The sequence below is a fragment of the Prionailurus viverrinus genome, chromosome A1 (genome assembly GCF_022837055.1).
Source record: "Prionailurus viverrinus isolate Anna chromosome A1, UM_Priviv_1.0, whole genome shotgun sequence".
NCBI lineage: Eukaryota > Metazoa > Chordata > Mammalia > Carnivora > Felidae > Prionailurus > Prionailurus viverrinus.
The window spans coordinates 18,135,641-18,152,881 of NC_062561.1; the positions used below are offsets into that span (position 1 = coordinate 18,135,641).

Below are 17,241 nucleotides of genomic sequence, written 5' to 3' on the forward strand. Positions count from 1 at the left end.
TTTGCTCCAGATTGTAAAGATAATGCTTTAGCAGAAGGCTGGTATACATATGTACATATGTACACGCATATGTGCGTATGTACATACATGCGTGCATACATCCTCCCTCTCATTTTCTCTTCCTCTCTGGATCCAGACAAATACTACATCTATATTTAAGTAGACATTAAATACAGGTGTAAGTGTGTGTAATTCATGTTATGAGGTACCTACTTTTAGTATTTAGTATTTAACATTTTTTATCCAGAATAGATATTACATTGTATTAAGGCCTTTAAATATCTATGGAGAGGATAAAATAAATTTTCTCTCTTAACTAATTAATATGATGATCTATGGTAATATAGGAATAGATTTCCTAATATTGAATTATGGAGGAATTACTGGAGGACTCTGTTTACTTTTACTGAATGTTTTGCAACAATGTTCGTAAGTGAGCATGGGCTGTGGATCTCCTTTTGTGGAATATTACCTTTGTGGAATTTTTATAGTTTAGCTTTGCGAGAAACTTTTATAGTCTACTACTTACGAAAATATAGTAGATTATATATCTGAAAATACCTTCTCATTAGAGACCACATAAAAACGTTGAATAAGATAATGGAAACATTTTTAAATTAATTAAGTTTCTATCTCTCTTAGTGTCATTTTTGGAAATTTTTATTTTAATAAACAACTATGCATTACATCTCAGTTTCAAAATTGATTTGCAGAGAGTTGAAGTATTCTCTTATGATTCTGTTGAAGTCTCTATAATAATTTTCTATTACTTTTTATTTTGTGTGTTTTTTAATTTTTTTATTTTATTTTTACTTTTTATTTTGTAAATAAATATATATTTGTATAAATATATATATTTATGTGTAGAAATACACGTATATTCTATACATATTTTCTGTATTAAATTAGGTAATCTACTCATTTTATTTTATTTTAAAGAAGTAGCTCTGGAATTTTTTACCTTGGTCATCTTTCTGTTTTGAAATGATCAATTTCAATTTTCCTACTTACCAAATCTGGTTGTTTTACTTTTGCCATATACTTTCTAGCTTCTTGAGATAATTTTTTTTAACATTTTACTGTGAAAAATTTTAAACAAAACAAAGTTGAAATCGTTTTACGGGGAACACAGGGATTTATTCATTTTGTAGATTCTACCAATAACATTTTACGATGCTCATTTGATAATATAATACTATATTTATCTGTCAATCTGTCCAGCTATCTATCTTACTTTGTTGACTCACTTCAAAGTAAATCGCAGGGATCAATTCACTTCCTTTATTTCACATACATATATAAAATAGTTAAATATTTGCTACAATTTTTCCTTTTGGTATAGATTTACATACAACGAAATGCAAACATCTTAAGTGTACATTTGCTGGGGTTAGACAAATGTATGCAAATGTGTGACTGAAACCTATCAAGTTATAGAACATTAACATAGCCCCAGAATTTCCTCTCCTACCTCTCCACGTTAATCCCCATCTTCCACCCCTTCCAGAGACAAATGCTATTCTGATTTTTTTTTTTTTACAGCATAGACTAGTTTTGCCTATTTTAGAACTTGATACAAATGTGATCATAGGGTATACATGCTTTTGTATATGGTTTCTTTTACTCAGCATGTCTTTGAGATTTATCTGTATCAGTTCACGTGTCAGTAGTTTTCCCCTTGCTATTGATTAGTAGTACACCATTGTATAAATATCCCATTTTCACCAGACACCTGAGCTTTTCCTGGTGGGGGGCTGTTGTGAATAAAGCTACCCTGAAAATTGTAGTCGAAGTCTTTCTGTGGATGTAAGTTCTCTTTTTTCCTAAGTCAATACTTAGGAATGGGATTCTTGGGTCATAACGTAGGCACTTGCTTCGTAGTACAAGACGGTGTCAGAAATTCTTCCAAAGTAGATTTACCATATTCTCACCAATAAAATATGAAAAGTTCAGTTCTACATCCTTCCTTACTAACATTTGCTGTGGTCAGTGTTTTTAATTTTGGTTATTCTGGTAGGAAGTAATGTTACCTCATTTTGTTTTAATTTGCACCCCCTGATGACTAATAATGTTGAGGACTTTTCGTTTACTTCCTGATCGCTTATGTATCTTTCATGGTAAGCATATGTTCAAGTCTTTTATCCGCTGTTACCTTCTCTCAGCAATTTTTTTTTTTTTTGTAGTTTTTGATGTAGAGGCCTTGCTTGCCTTCTGTAAATTTGTTCCTAAGTATTTTATGCAGTTTTCCTTTGGTGTTATTATAAATGGAATTTTATCTTACCTTATTTTCTGATTAAAAGTAATTTTTAATGTTGTCACTTTAGTCATAGTTTTATAGATTTCTAAGCATTTTCTGTGCAAACAATGCCACCTGAAAATACAGTTAGTTTTTCTTCTTCCTTTCTGGTGTTATGTCTTTGTCTGTCTGTTGTATTGTAAACATTTAGGACCACTAGTACAAAATTGAATCAAAATGGTGAGAGTGGAGATCCTTGCCTTGTTCTCAATATTATGGGAAAAAATGTTTTGAAATTTCCTACTAGGTGTGACGTTAGCTGTGGGTTTTTGATGAACATCCTTTATCAGACTGAGCAATTAAGGAAGTTAACTTCTTAAGGTCTTAGTTTGCTAAGAGCCATTCTGTTTATTGGTTTAATCTTGAATGGGTGTTGAATTTTGTCCAGTGAATTTTGGACTTTTATTTTGTGTTTTAAATGTTTATTTATTTATTTTTGAGAAAGAGAGAGAGCACATGCACAAGTGTGTGTGCCCTTGTGAGCCGAGGAGGGCACAGACCCCAAACTGGGGCTCAATCTCACAAACTGAACTGCAAGATCATGACCTGAGCCGAAACCAACTTGGACACTTAACTGACTGAGCCACCCAGGCACCCCTGCACTTTAAAATGAGCTCACATTGGTTGATTTTTAAATCTGAAGCCAATTTTACAATCCTGAGATAAATTCTACTTTGGTTCTGATGTATATATTATAAAATGCCATTCACCAATATTTTATTAAATGTTTTTGCATCTATGTTTATGAGAGTTGTTAAATTATTATTTTAAAATTTTTCCTATTTTACCTATGAGTAAGTAATAGGTTTTCTGTATGGTGTTTTTATGTCTTTATTTTCTAAATATTCTGCGATTCACATTTTGACTTTCCCTTTCTAACTGGCAAGTGGCAGAGATTTTTCTATTTTTTAGTGTTTGTATTAACTTCTAGATTTATTTCTTGTATTCAGAGAATGTTCTCTGTATTATTTCTCCATGTTGAAATTAATAGATCTTCTCATTGTTGCCTAATACATAGCATTGTAATAAGTATTGCCTGGACACTTAAAATGAAGGTCTTGCCTGGGACTGAGAGGCTTCCTGGAATGTAAGATTTACTGTGGAAAAACTAAGGTCACCCTGAATAAACTAGGACGAGGCTCCTCTTTCTAAGGATAAAATTCATAGGTCACTGTCTTTCATTGAGGACTTCGTAGACCTTGCTGACTGTCCTTAAGCAGTGAATATAGTAACAAAATCATATGAGAGCAGCATGAGTTTTTTCCCTCTACTATAGGTGACTGGATATTTTATTTCTGAAATCAATAATTTTACTAGGCTGTCTCAACATGGATTCTTCTACATCAGTTTTTCATGGGGCATATATCACCTTAATTTGTGGAATCAAATCTTCACTTAATTCTGGAAAGTTAAAAAAATTTTATATCAATAAGCATTTTCCATTTCTATTAAGTTTTCCCTTCTTTAGGAACTTTAGTCCTTCTCTGAGCTCTCACATTTCTGCTCTGTGCTCTTGGTTTAGAGAAGTGGTTGCTTCTTGAAGATTTAAAAATTTGGCAGCAATGTCTTTAGTTAAAATTCTCATTTGTTAAATGTAAGTGCTTTCTGTACATGTTAAATTTCTATTTAATCCCTTAACCCCTTTATGGTATATTTGAAGAAGATAAATTCTTTCTGGCCCAGCTATTCGTAGTAAGTTTATGTGAAAGAAAATCAGTGCCATGTTTCAGGCTAGTAGGAATTCTTAATATCTGGGGTTGGGTGTGTTTGTGAATGAGTTACTAAAATCTTATATCTCTCTATCAACTGAACTCAGAATCTGCTTCCTAGTCTCACTGACAGACTGTTTCTTGCAAAGTGGCTTGTCTCTGTGATTCCTCATTCCGAGCTTCCCGAAGCTGCCAAGAGTATCTATGCTTCTTGTTTCAAACAAGAGATGGTTGGTTTTGACCCTCTAAGGGACAAACCCCAGAGAACACTACTCTGTTGATTCTCTGACGTCTGCAGCTATGAGCATTTCTTCTTGGTATCTTTATCTTTACTGCTGTTGTCAACTTTTCTTCTGTACTATATTCATGATTAGATATACTTCCTGGTTTGCCATCGATGGAGCTTGCATTTTTGTTTCTTCTCCTTGTTGTTTTACTCTGCTGTTTTTGTACAACTCCAATGGTATTTTAAATGATCTATTTTGAAAAGACCAGTGCATTAACAGTAATAATTTTAAAAATTCTTTCTTCATCTCTTAGATATCTCTGCAACAAAAAATGGAGAAATTTTTGTTGTTGCTAAGTGGTTAAACTGATGAGTGCAGAGAGGCAGCTGGGATCATTAAAATTTTAGGTAAAACATCTTGAAGAATCAATTTTCATGGAGGAGTGGTAGGAAAAAAGAGACAAGAGATGGTCTTACCCCACAGCTGACAGTTAGTGAGTACACGCAGGTACAGATGAAACACATATTTACAGATCACATCGGATCTGATTGGGCAAGTATTTGTTCTGATTGTTGAGTTTTGTACTCTACCATTTTGTTACACATTTTGAACATTAACCTTCTTTCTGCCTAACACAAAGCAGAGATTTGTTAATTGTCTGAATACTTCAGTCAACATGAATAGCCAATTTGGAAGAGTTCTGAATTTTTCCACACTGACTAAATTAACCAGGTAATTGCCATATATCCGAAGTATTACCTGATGCTGACACTAACTTTTCTATTTATTCTTCTTGTTTCTTTTTGACTTTACAGACAAATTAACGCTGTGGTGGCTTCACTTCTTATCCAAATATTTCATTTATGAATAGGACCCTCTGATTCATATTTTCTATATTAATGCCAAAGCAATGTTTATATACTAATAGTAAACTGGACTGTTTATGCAGTATAGCCAGCCTGGCTTGTCATCGTTTCAGGGGAGCCCTTTTCTCAAGACGTGAAAGGTCTAGTGTTAGAGATCAATAAACCCTTTCAGAATCCATCAACAGTAGCCAAAAACCCTTTCTGTTCAGCCAAATCTACTAGGTTGGGTCCTTTTCTCCATCAAGGATTAAGGAAACAAACACGAAAACAAAAACATTCTATTGACTCACACTCCTGCACTGTGTTACGCGGATTTATGTAGGGGGCAGTAGAGTTGTAACTGCCTTCGAATTAATCTTATCTTCCTCCAATGTTCAAATGAAATGTTTCCACCCTACCTTCCATCCTGCAAGACTTGCTTCATTCACACCTTGTCTGGTGATATTCTGCAGTGCGATTAATGCTGCTATAATAATTTAATGAACTTTTACCAGGTGCCAGGAGTTGTGTTTTCCATGCCTTACTTCATTTAATCCTCGGAACAACTCTATCACAATGGGACCGTTATTAACCCAATTCCCGGAAGTTTAATTTCCAGTGTAAGGAAATTGAAGATGAGAGAGGATAAGCACATCATGCAAGATCATATAGCTAGTTACCAGTGCGAAGAGTCCAACCTGGCCCATCTGCTACTACCAAGCAATAGTGACCCTCTGTACACACTTCTTCTACTTTGGGCTTCTGTTATTTATATCCTGCCTTCTTAACCCAATGGTTTTCAATCGTAGCTGCACATTAGAAACATCCATTGAGATTTGAAAACAATATTAACTTCCAGAGATACTAAATTGATTTGGATGGGGCTCAAACTGGTATTTTTTAAAAACTCTAAGAGTTGACAACCAAAGCCTTAATCATACATTTTTTTTTAAATTTTTTTTTTTCAATGTTTATTTATTTTTGGGACAGAGAGAGACAGAGCATGAACGGGGGAGGGGCAGAGAGAGAGGGAGACACAGAATCGGAAACAGGCTCCAAGCTCTGAGCCATCAGCCCAGAGCCTGACGCGGGGCTCGAACTCACGGACTGCGAGATCGTGACCTGGCTGAAGTCGGACGCTTAACCGACTGCGCCACCCAGGCGCCCCTTAATCATACATTTTTAATGAAAGGGTCTGGGCATCTAACATGCACATGTAGCCTAACATATATATATATATTAGGATCCTAATAAGTGCATCTTTAAGTGAATTAGAAGACTATAGGTCGTTATTTGATTTATTTAGTAGAGTTTATATAACAGGAAAAAAAGAATACACACACAGATCCAGACAAGATGCATGCTTAGAAAAGGCCTGAAGGACTGAAGCTATCGCCCTACACTGATATCAAGGCTCAGGGGCTGCAAATCAGTAAAGGTCTCCCATGACAAAGTCTGCAAAGACTGGGAAAGGTAGCTGGTTTTGCAAATGCCTAATTTTCAACAGAAGCTCACAGGCATGCTAAGAAACAGGGAGACATGACCCATTCAAAAGGACACAATTTCCAAAAGCAGTTTTTTAAGAAGTTCATGGTTCAGACTTAACAGCTATCTTAAGTATGTTCAAGGAACTGAAGGAAATTAGGAAAACAATTGGAAAATTCACTAGGCTGGTACAAAGACAAACAGGCATAAGTATGAGTCATCAAATATGAAGAAGACAAGTCATTTGAAATAATCAAATCTCAGGAGTAAGGGGAAAAAGAATGAAGAAAAGTGAACAGAGCCCAAGGGACTTACAGAATACCATTCAAAAAGGTGAATATATACATATAGGAACCACAGAAGGAGAGAGAGAGAGAGAATGAGAGAGAAAGGGACAAAGAGATTATTTTAAAAATCAGTGGCTGAAAACTTCTCAAGTTCGAGAAAAGACATAGATATACTAATCCAAGAATCTCAGTGAAATTCATGGAGGATAAACCCAAAGAGACCCAAATGGAGACATAATCAAACTGTCAAAAGCCAGAGACAGAGAGTGTTGAAAGCAGTAAGAGAAAAATGACTCATCATGTAGACCAATTAGACCTAATAGAAATGTACAGAACACTCCACCCAATGACAACAGAATGTGCATATTTTTTTTTCAATTGCACAAGGATTATTTTCCAGGATAGATAATATTGTGGACTACAAAATAACTCTTAAGAAATGTAAAAGATTGAAATCATACCAAGTATCTTTTCTTTCTTTTTTTTTTATTTCGGGGGGGGGGCGGGGAAGAAGGGCAGAGAGAGAGAGAGGGAAAGAGAGAGAATCCCAAGCAGGCTCCACTCTCAGCACAGAGCGCCACATGAGGCTCAATCCCATAACCCTGGGATCGTGACCTGAGCCAAAATCACAAGTCAGACGCTCAATGGACTGAGCCACCCAGGTGCCGTATCTTTTCTGATCCTGATAGAATGAAACTAGAAATCAACAGCAGAAGAAAAACTAAAAAATTCATCAACATACGGAAATCAAACAACACACCTTTAAACAATAAATGGGTCAAAGAAGAAATTACAAAGGGGATAAGAAAATATCTTGAGACAAATAAAAATGCAAAAAAGGATACCAAAAGTTATGGGCTGCAGCAAAAGCAACTCTAAAGGGAAAATCTGTAGCTGTAAATACATTAAAGAAGAAGAAAGTCTCAAGTCAGAAACCTAACTTTATACCTTAAGGAACTAGAAAAAGAAGAGTAAACTAATTCCAAAGCTCATAGAAAGAAGGAAGTCGTAGAAATTAAAGCAGAGACAAAACAGAGAGTAGGAAAACAGAAGAGAAAAATCAATGAAACCAAGAGTTAGTTCTTGAAAAGATTGACAAAAATGGCAGTCTTTTTGCTAGACTGCCTAAGAAAAAAAATAGAGAAGGCTTAAATAATTAAAGTCAGAAATGAAAGGGGATATTACTATAGAGTTTAGAAAAGTAAAAAAGAATTACAAATATTATGAACAACTGTATGCCAACAAATTGAATAACCTTTATGAAATTGAAAATTCCTAGAAAAATACAACCTACCAAGACTGAATTGTGAAGAAACAGAAATTTTGAGTAGACCTAAACCGGTAAATAGATTGAATCGGTAATCAAAAACCTCACCTACATGAAAACCCCAGGACCAGATGGCTTCACTAATGAGTTCTACCAAATATTTCAAGAATTAACACCAGTCCTTCGCAAACTCTTTCAAATAATTGGAGAGGAGGGAACGATTCCTAATTCATTTTCTGACGCCATCATTATCTTGATATCAAAGCACGATAAAGACGTCGTAAAGAAAGAGTCCACAAAAAGTTGTTAGAACTACTAAACAAATTTATCAAAGTTTCCAGATGCAAAATGAAAATGTGATAATCAGTTGCATTTGTATATACTAACAATGAATAATCTGAGTAAGAAATTTAAGAAATACAATTCCATTTAAAATAGCATCAAAAAGGGGCGCCTGGGTGGCGCAGTCGGTTAAGCGTCCGACTTCAGCCAGGTCACGATCTTGCGGTCTGTGAGTTCGAGACCCGCGTCGGGCTCTGGGCTGATGGCTCAGAGCCTGGAGCCTGTTTCCGATTCTGTGTCTCCCTCTCTCTCTGCCCTTCCCCCGTTCATGCTCTGTCTCTCTCTGTCCCAAAAATAAATAAACGTTGAAAAAAAAAATTTAAAAAAAAAAAAAATAAATAAATAAAATAGCATCAAAAAGAATAAATTACTGGAGAATAAACTTAGCCAAAAAAGGCAAAAGACTTGTACACTGAAAACTACAAAACATTGCTGAAAGAGATTAGAGACATCACTAAATGGAAAGGCATCCTGTGTTCATGGATTGGAAGGCAATATTGTTAAGATATTATTACGACCCCAAGCAATCTCCAATCCCTACCAAAATCCCTAGGATGCTTTTTGCAAAGATAGAAAAATCTATTCTAGAATTCATATGAAATCTCAAGGGACCCCGAAATAGTCAAACAATCTTGAAAAAGAACAAAGCTGGAGGTGTCACACTTCCTGATTTCAAAATTTACTACAATGCTACAGCAATAAAAATAGCATAAAACTGTCATAATGATAGACAAATGGACCGATGGAATATAATAGAGAGCCCAGAAGTAAATCCTGGCATGTAGGGTCCAATGATTTTCAACAAGGATGAAAAAGTCATTCAATAGCGAAAAGACAGTCTTTTCAACAAGTGGTGTTGGGAAAACCGTATACCTACACACAAATGAATGAAGTTAGACACTTACTTTATACCATACATAAAAATTAACTGCAAATGGGTTTAAATACAAGACCTAAAAGCATAAAACTCATAGAAAAGGTGGAAGAAAAGCTTTGTGTCTTTGGATTTGGCAAGGATTTCTTGGATATCATGCCAAAAACCGGACAGCAAAATAAAAAAAATAAGTTGGACTTCTTAGAATTAAAATTTTGTGCATCAGAAGACACCAGGGAACCCACAGAATGGGAGAAAATATTTGCAAATCATGTCTGATAAATGATTGTTATCCAGGATACATAAAAATTTTCACAACTCAACAACAAAACAATTGAAAACCGCACCTCGGGCTTAAATGGATATCACCCCAAAGAAGAAATGGAAATGGCCAATAAGCACACAAAAACATAGTCAACATCACTAATTATTAGGTAAATGCAAATCAAAATCGCAATGAAATACAACTTCATACCCATTAGATTGGCCATTCCTCAGAAAACAGAAGGTAAGTGCTGGTAAACTTGTTGAGCAAGTGGAACCCTTGTGCATTGCTGGTGGAAGGGGATAAGGTGGATCTGTTGGGAAAATTACGGTGATTCTTTGAAAAACTAAACATAGAATTACCATGTGGTCCGATAATTCCACCTAGTATATATGCAAAAGAAAGAAAATCTGTACAATCAGGTGATTATGTACAATAGCCAAAGGGGAAGCCACCCAGAGATCAACGAAATGTGATCTCCACATACGACAAAATATTATTCAGCCTTAAAGAGGAAAAAAAAAATTTCTAACACATGCTACAACATGGAAGAATCTTGAAGACATTACGCCTAGTGAAAGAAGCCAGTCACAGAAGGACAAATACGAGATTCCACTTATAGGTTGGCCCTGGAGCAGTCGACCCCAGAGAGATAGAAACTACTTTGCTGGTTACCTTGGGTTGAAGGGAGGGCGAATGGGAAGTTACTGTTTCATGGGTAGAGAGTTTCAGTTGGAGAAGCTGAAAAGTTACAGAGATGGATGGTGACTGATGGTTGCCCCAGAATGTGAATGTACTCAACGCCACAGAAATGTACACTTGGAAACGGCCAAAATGTCACATTTTAATGTTATGTGTATTTTACCATAAAAAATAAAATTGCCCCCAGAAAGAGTCAAATCTAAAAAACTAAAATATTCACTGAGTTAGATGACCCATCTGAGCTTTCTTTTTTTTTTTTTTTTTTTTCCTGGAAACCTCACTCCTGGTGGCCTCTGCCTTCTCTAATGTGGATTCATTGATCCCCAGGGACCCAGTGGTCATCCAAGGATTTCCCTTCCCAGCTCTATTGTTGGAGCCACTGCTTCCCTAATCTATGTCTTGATTTATTCCCTTGTTTTGGTGGACACTATTCTCTGTGAAAGGATGCATGGGTATTAAATCTTCTGAGTCCTTACGTGTTCTGGGCTGTCTTTATTTTGCGCTTTGCTGAATTGCAATTCAGTTTTCCTCTGCATACTCACGGCGTTTTCCATCTGCTTCTCGCACCCAAGTTAGTGCTTTGTCGCTGCTCCACGGCACCTTTGTTATTACACCTCAGTTGCTATTGTTGATCCCTATTTTTTAGGTTTTATCAAATCTGATTTCCAACCTAAAGATGGTCTCCCTCTACATGTTTTTGTAAAATCAACAAGATGATTGGTAAATATCATTCACCGATGTTTGCCTACTGGTTTCCTTGCTGTGCTCAGGAAATTGTTGCAACTCCAGAGCTATAACCTGACTGTATAAAAGGGGTGTAGGAAATCGTCCGTAGTCTTAAGTCCCTCCTGATATTTTGTTTCATTTCCAAATAGCTTTAGGGTTGGGTTAGCTATTTATTTTCTCTAAAAATATAAAAGTACGTCCCCCGAAAAACAAAATGTCAACTAAATAAAAACCCCTATTTGAAAACTTAAATCATTAGCTATCGTGTGTTACCTTCATATTTTCATTTTAGACTGTATTATTAGCCAAAAACCAGTCATCGCAGAGACTGGCTCTTCCTGCTTGATACAGCGTGACACTGTGAGTTACGAAAACATATTTTAAATCTCGTTTCACTTTTTTGTTTTGTTTTGTTTACTTTGTGCCTTTGTATGTGTTCCCATCTAAGTGTTTTCAGTTTTTAAATAAATATTGAAGACTCAGATCTATATTTGGATGCATGCATAATCAACATCACCTTCAGTTAAACCTTCTGCATTTTGCCACAAATGGGAGAAATTGACCTTGATATTTTCCAGGAGGACAAATTCATAAATATGAGAACCGAAAAGAAAATCCTGCGCCAAGATAGCAAATGACTCATTGCAGCTTCTGTAGTGAAATGAAGACAGTTCGCAAGGCCGGCACATTTATGAAAAGTACAATAAATTATATAATACCACAAACAAGCACAGATAATAGGAGCCTGTGCCTTTTCCTTGATGCTGGAAATTTTTGTGTATCTAAGCCTTCATGTGCTTTACCTTCAGTGGGTTTTGTTCACAAAAACCAAATATTCTAGAGAGACCCCCAGGGTGAATCTGTCACTTAAAATCCTACTTTTGCTTTGCTACAGATGCTTTGTGTGGGAAGGAATAAAACCATCCTTCGTTTTTGTTTTGTGTTTTTCCTGTAAAGAGAGAGAGAAAACATTGATGAAGGAACTTTATAAATAACACCTTTAAAAATGGCCACCGTGTGACCTTCTTGACTCAGTTAACCTTTCTAACAGAGTAGCTGGCCTTTAGACCAGTAGGTTGGTTGGAGTTTTGCCATGCCTTAATTCTTTTTTTTTTTTTTTTTTTTTTTGAGAGAGAGAGAGACAGAATATGAGTTGAGGGGGTAGGGGCAGAGGGAGAGGGAGACACAGAATCGGAAGCAGGCTCCAGGCTCTGAGCTGTCAGCACAGAGCCCGATGCGGGGCCTGAACTCATGAAACGGGAGATCGTGACCTGAGCCGAAGTCAGACGCTTAACTAGACTGAGCCACCCAGATGCCCCCATGCCTTAATTCTTTCTAACTCATCCTTTGACAAGGGTAGAAAGGATACATGGTTAAGCAAAACAAGAAGGAGGAAGTGAAAGAAAGAATTAAGTAGCATGTAAATAGAGACCTGAGGTGTGGTAGCTACACATCCGGGACTTTCCCCAGGAGGGTGTACGGCTGCACCCAGCCTTCTCAGAGACCAGCCAACTCTGTATGCCCAGCTCTTCCCCCCATCTTCCCTGCAGCCACCCTGGCAGATCCAGTGTGTTTCCACCCAAGCAGACCTGCCTCTACCACTCGCTCGTCCCCAGATTTCCACACGCTCCTGCTCCCCCCTCCTGAAGACTTAGTGGAGGGTGGGCCCAATATCTTTGCTGCCCTGGTATCTCCTCCCCAAGACAGGTCCTTTTAAAACAGGCTTAGTGCAGGAAGGGAGGGTATGCGTGGTAAGTATGGTACCAGGGCTGGTGTCCACTGTCCCGTCCTAGCCTTCCAAACAACTGTCTGAGGCGGGCAGTATTATGGGTCGAGGAGGTTGGAGAATTCCATCCAGGTCACTTTAATGCCCCTGTCCCCCCCACCCCCACCCCCCACCACCCCGGCCCAAGTGACAGGGTCTTACAGCGTTCCAAGGCCAGTGGTTTCTGGCTCCCGACAGGAAGCCTGCTGAGCGTTCCATTGCCTCTGCTTCCTACCCAGCACCTCCTGCCACCCAGAGGAAGGATGTCTTGTGCCTTTTGTTTTTGGAGAAGTTGCAGACGATAACCTCTGGGGAGCCCCCGCAGGCCTTGCCGCTCTCCGTCTGTGACAGAAGAGAGCATTTCCGTCCACCAGACTCTAGGTATGTGTCTTGCCCCTGATGCTCCCACCTCTCATCGTCCCACCCCCAGTGGCCGATGACTTTGGGGCTTGTAAGGTGGTTGGATAAGAGTTCCAAAAAAATCAGGATTGGAATCCTCTCTCCATTAAAACGGAAATGGCGATTTGGTGAAATGAAGATCAACCAGCAAAACACACTAATGATGGCTATGAGACCCCAGTAGGCATGCATTTCTATTCTTCGAGAAATCTCAGGTTGCTGAATGTAGCCTGGTGGACGTTTGTATGACAGAACTGATTATGCAGGCGTGAGTCACAGCGTGAAACCAGTCCGTGTGTCTGTCCATTCCCCGCCTACCCCACCCCTAGCCACCAGAGGAATTTTGCTATGAAAGTTTTGCGTTCATGTACTAAAACGGCCTCCACAAGGGAGAGAGGCGATTCCCCACTCCGGCACTGATCTTCTGTGTGGCTTCCCTTAACGATCCCAGAGAACATGGCTCTGATGTGCCAGCTGTACCTGGGCAGAAGCAGAAAAGACAGTGTCTTAGTCTGTTCTGGCGAAGATAACAGGAGTACCACAGACTGGGTGGCTAAACAACAGAGATTTGTTTTCACCGTTCTAGATGCTAGAAGTCCAAGATGAAGGTGCGGGCAGACTCAGTTCCTGGGGAGAGCTCTCTTCCTTGTTATGCCCTAACATGGCGGAGAGGGAGAGGGGAAACTGCCTTGTGTCTCTTTTTATAAGCACATTAATCCCATTATGGGATTCCATCCTCATGACCTAATTACCTCCCCAGAGTCCCACCTCCACATCCTATCACAATGGGGACTAGGATTTCAACCCGGATAAAACACCAACATTCAGCCATCGCAGGTGGGGTGCACTGAAAGAGGCTCCTGAGGGCGAGGCTGTGATGGATGGTGGCGGTCACAGCAGTGGCCCTCAGAGACTCAGTGGGAAACAGCTCAACAGTGGCGATCAGAGGCAAGGATGAGAAGCTTCAGCAATGCAGCTTTAGGGAATTGAGGCACGGGCTAAAGAAGGCTTGGATGGGACAGGAGACACAACTGTGGTTCATCCTACAGAGGAGCCCAAATGAACATTGGTGAGAACAGATGTTGGGGATTCCCCATCGATAAGTAAAGGACCGTGGAGGTCCTGCAATCACAGGTGTCAAAATGAACCAGCAAAATAAAGATCATCTATGTTGATAGGACTCCATTTGATTTATGTATTTATTTGTATATTTATTTATTTAGTTTTACATTTTTCATGTCTATTTATTTTTAAGAGAGAGAGAGAGAGCGCCAGTGGAGAAGGGCAGAGAGAGCCGGGGAGAGAAAGAATCCCAAGCAGGCTCCACGCTGTCAGCGCAGAGTCTGACACGGGGCTCGATCTCACAAACCCTGAGATCGTGACCTGAGCCGAAATCGAGAGTTGGGACGCGTAACCAACTGAGCCACCCAGGTGACCCAAGAAATGCCAATATTCTTGATCTTCAATATCACTTAAATGGGAGATTAATTGTTCATTGTACTTGTGTGAATCAATGTTTGTGGTAGAAAGTGTCCCATTAATCTTCTGGGGGTTTGCTCTCAATATGAGTACCTGAGTTGGTGGTTTGAACCCCAACTTAGAAATGGTGATATTTATCCTTCTGGACATGTGAGTGCTTTCCCACTAGCATACACTAGCTCAGGTCACCAAAAACCGTGATGTAGCCAATTGTGCATTTACTGTCACCTTGATGTCTGCTTTCTGTCTCTCCCAGGTCCTTGGCAGGCAAACTTATTCCACGGCTGTCTTTCCAGCCCCACATCTTGGTGTCTCAGCCCCTCCATGTGTCATTGGCATCTCTTCATTCGTCCCACCTCAGCTGTTTTGTGTGGATCCCTCATTATGCACCCAAAACCTTCTGCTCATATGTTACTTTTGAAAACTGTACTTTTCCAGGATGCCTGGGTGGCTCAGTCAGTTAGGCTCAGGTCATTCTCTCACAGTTCGTGGGTTCAAGCCCTGCGTTGGGCTCTGTGCTGACAGCTCGGAGCCTGGAGCACCTGCTTCGGATTCTGTATCTCCCTCTCTCTCTGCCCCTCCCCTGCTCATGCTCTGCCTCTTTCTGTCTCTCAAAATTGAATAAACATTAAAACATTTTTTTTAAAAAAAACATGGACTTTTCCAAAAGGTTTTTGGATTAACTTTTAAGTCAAGTCTTTCTCCTTGGGTCCTTCTCAGATTGTGTCACAATTCATTTCCATCTGGTTATCCTCAGATTGGCACTGCTCATTATCCATAGGTTATCCAGTGCAGCATCCTTCCTTAGGGCCCCCCTTAGTTTTTGCTCATACTAACTTTTCACCTAGAGTCTGCTCCTAACATAGACCTATTTGAGAAAGGGTAAGTTCAGTGTTGTTTCCTCAAAGGACAAGCTCCAGGGGCTGTAAAAACCCTATAGGATCTTTGGGCTGAACTTGTTCTCCTACCGTCCAAGGTAAGTGGGGTTCAAGTTGCAAATGTACTTCATTCATCTCCAGTTGATTTATGTGCCTAGTATCATAGTGGGTTAGACATGGAGGGCCTGGGTGACACAGTTGGTTAAGTATCTAAGTCTTGATCTCCACTCAGGTCACGATCTTCACAGTTTGTGAGTTCAAGCTCCGCATCAGGCTCTGTGCTGATAGCGCGGAGCCTGCTTGGGATTCTGTCTTTCCTTCTCTCTGCCCCTCCCTGCTTGTTCTCTCTGTCTCTCTCTCTCTAATAAGTAAAAAACTTAAAGACAAAAACAAAAACAAAAACAAAAACAAAAACCAGACATGTTCCCCAATGTCAAAGACTTAGTAGTTGGGTCCGTCCAAGAAAACCTAGGCGTGGATGAGAGCTCACAATGATATGTTACCAGAGCTGACCCTTCTTCCCTTGTCCGTTTGAGGCTGACATTTCTTTAACACTTTAAATATAGTGGAGCCTCTGTAATATTCTCTCCTTTTGGTTCTTTTCTCCTGTCTCTTTACCTTCTTCCCCTGAATGCCAGATAGAAACATTAATCTTTCATAGTTAGTGGATAATTTTGTACTCGTTTTTGGAACTCTCTTATTTTGCCTCCAAAGCTTACTCTCTGGTTACATAATCTTGTACCTCCGTTTCTTTATATATAAAATAAGAATAATACTAAGCGCTTCCTTATAAATTTTTTTGTGAACATTAAATGGAAAAAAAAAATCAATGTGAAGAACTCAGCCCAGTGCTTGAAACTTGTTAAATAGTCAATAAATCATAGCTATGGTTTGCGTATCAGAATTATTATTACCTGCTATCACCGCCCCTTTATTTGGCCATCGAGGAGATAAGGGCCATTTGCTCTCATTTCCAGAGTTCGGAGCAGTGTGCGTCATTCGTCAAGTATATAACCTGAAGCAGCTGCTGAGGTGGTGGCACCATCGGTGTGGGTCACTTCCTTTCTAACTGATGACTGCCTGACTCAGACTCATGAGGGAAGGGAGGACAGAGCAGCCATTTCCATGGACCCAACGCTCCCGGAAGCTGACCACAGTTTTAGTGATGGCCAAGGGGCCAGTCTTCATCACAGGTATGTCTCGTGAGGATGCCACGGCCAGAAGAATTTTATTTTAACAACTTTCATATTACATATGAAACTAAATGTGCATTGCTCTTTGGCATTTTCTTATTTTTTTTTAACTGTTTATTTTATTTTGAGAGAGCGAGCCCGTGCAAGTGGGTAGGAGCAGAGGGAGAGAGAGAGAGAATCCCAAGCAGCCTCTGCACTGTCAGAGCCCAGAGACCAATGCCGGGCTCGACCTCATGAACCGTGAGATCGTGTCCTGAGTCAAAATCAAGAGTCAGCCACTTAAGCGACTGAACCACCCCGGTGCCCAGCTCTTTGGCATTTTCAAAGAAACTGAACAGATCATTACTTACCATATTTTACAGATGAGGCAAGTGAGACTCCAAGAAGTGGTTTACTCCCCCCGGAATTAAAGCTGAAGTAAAATACAGATGTTTTGAAATCTATACTAGAAAACTCTACCTGTGATACTGTGACCTTTCCCTTAAAATTAGGTCCCACTGGA

At 39.1% G+C, this 17,241-nt stretch overlaps 1 protein-coding gene across 2 annotated transcripts in view; it reads left to right on the top strand.

The window, feature by feature from the left end:
- The window catches only part of COG6 (component of oligomeric golgi complex 6), a 131,226-nt gene extending 114,463 nt beyond the window's left edge, over window positions 1–16,763 (top strand). The window contains exon 20 of one of the 2 annotated variants that reach the window (XM_047850809.1): window positions 16,524–16,763. In XM_047850809.1, coding sequence (XP_047706765.1) covers window positions 16,524–16,560 — 37 coding nt within the window. In that variant the 3' untranslated portion in view covers window positions 16,561–16,763. The remainder of the gene's footprint in view (window positions 1–16,523) is intronic. The other variant, XM_047850816.1, reaches the window with a different exon arrangement.
- The last annotated feature ends 478 nt before the right edge of the window (window positions 16,764–17,241 follow it).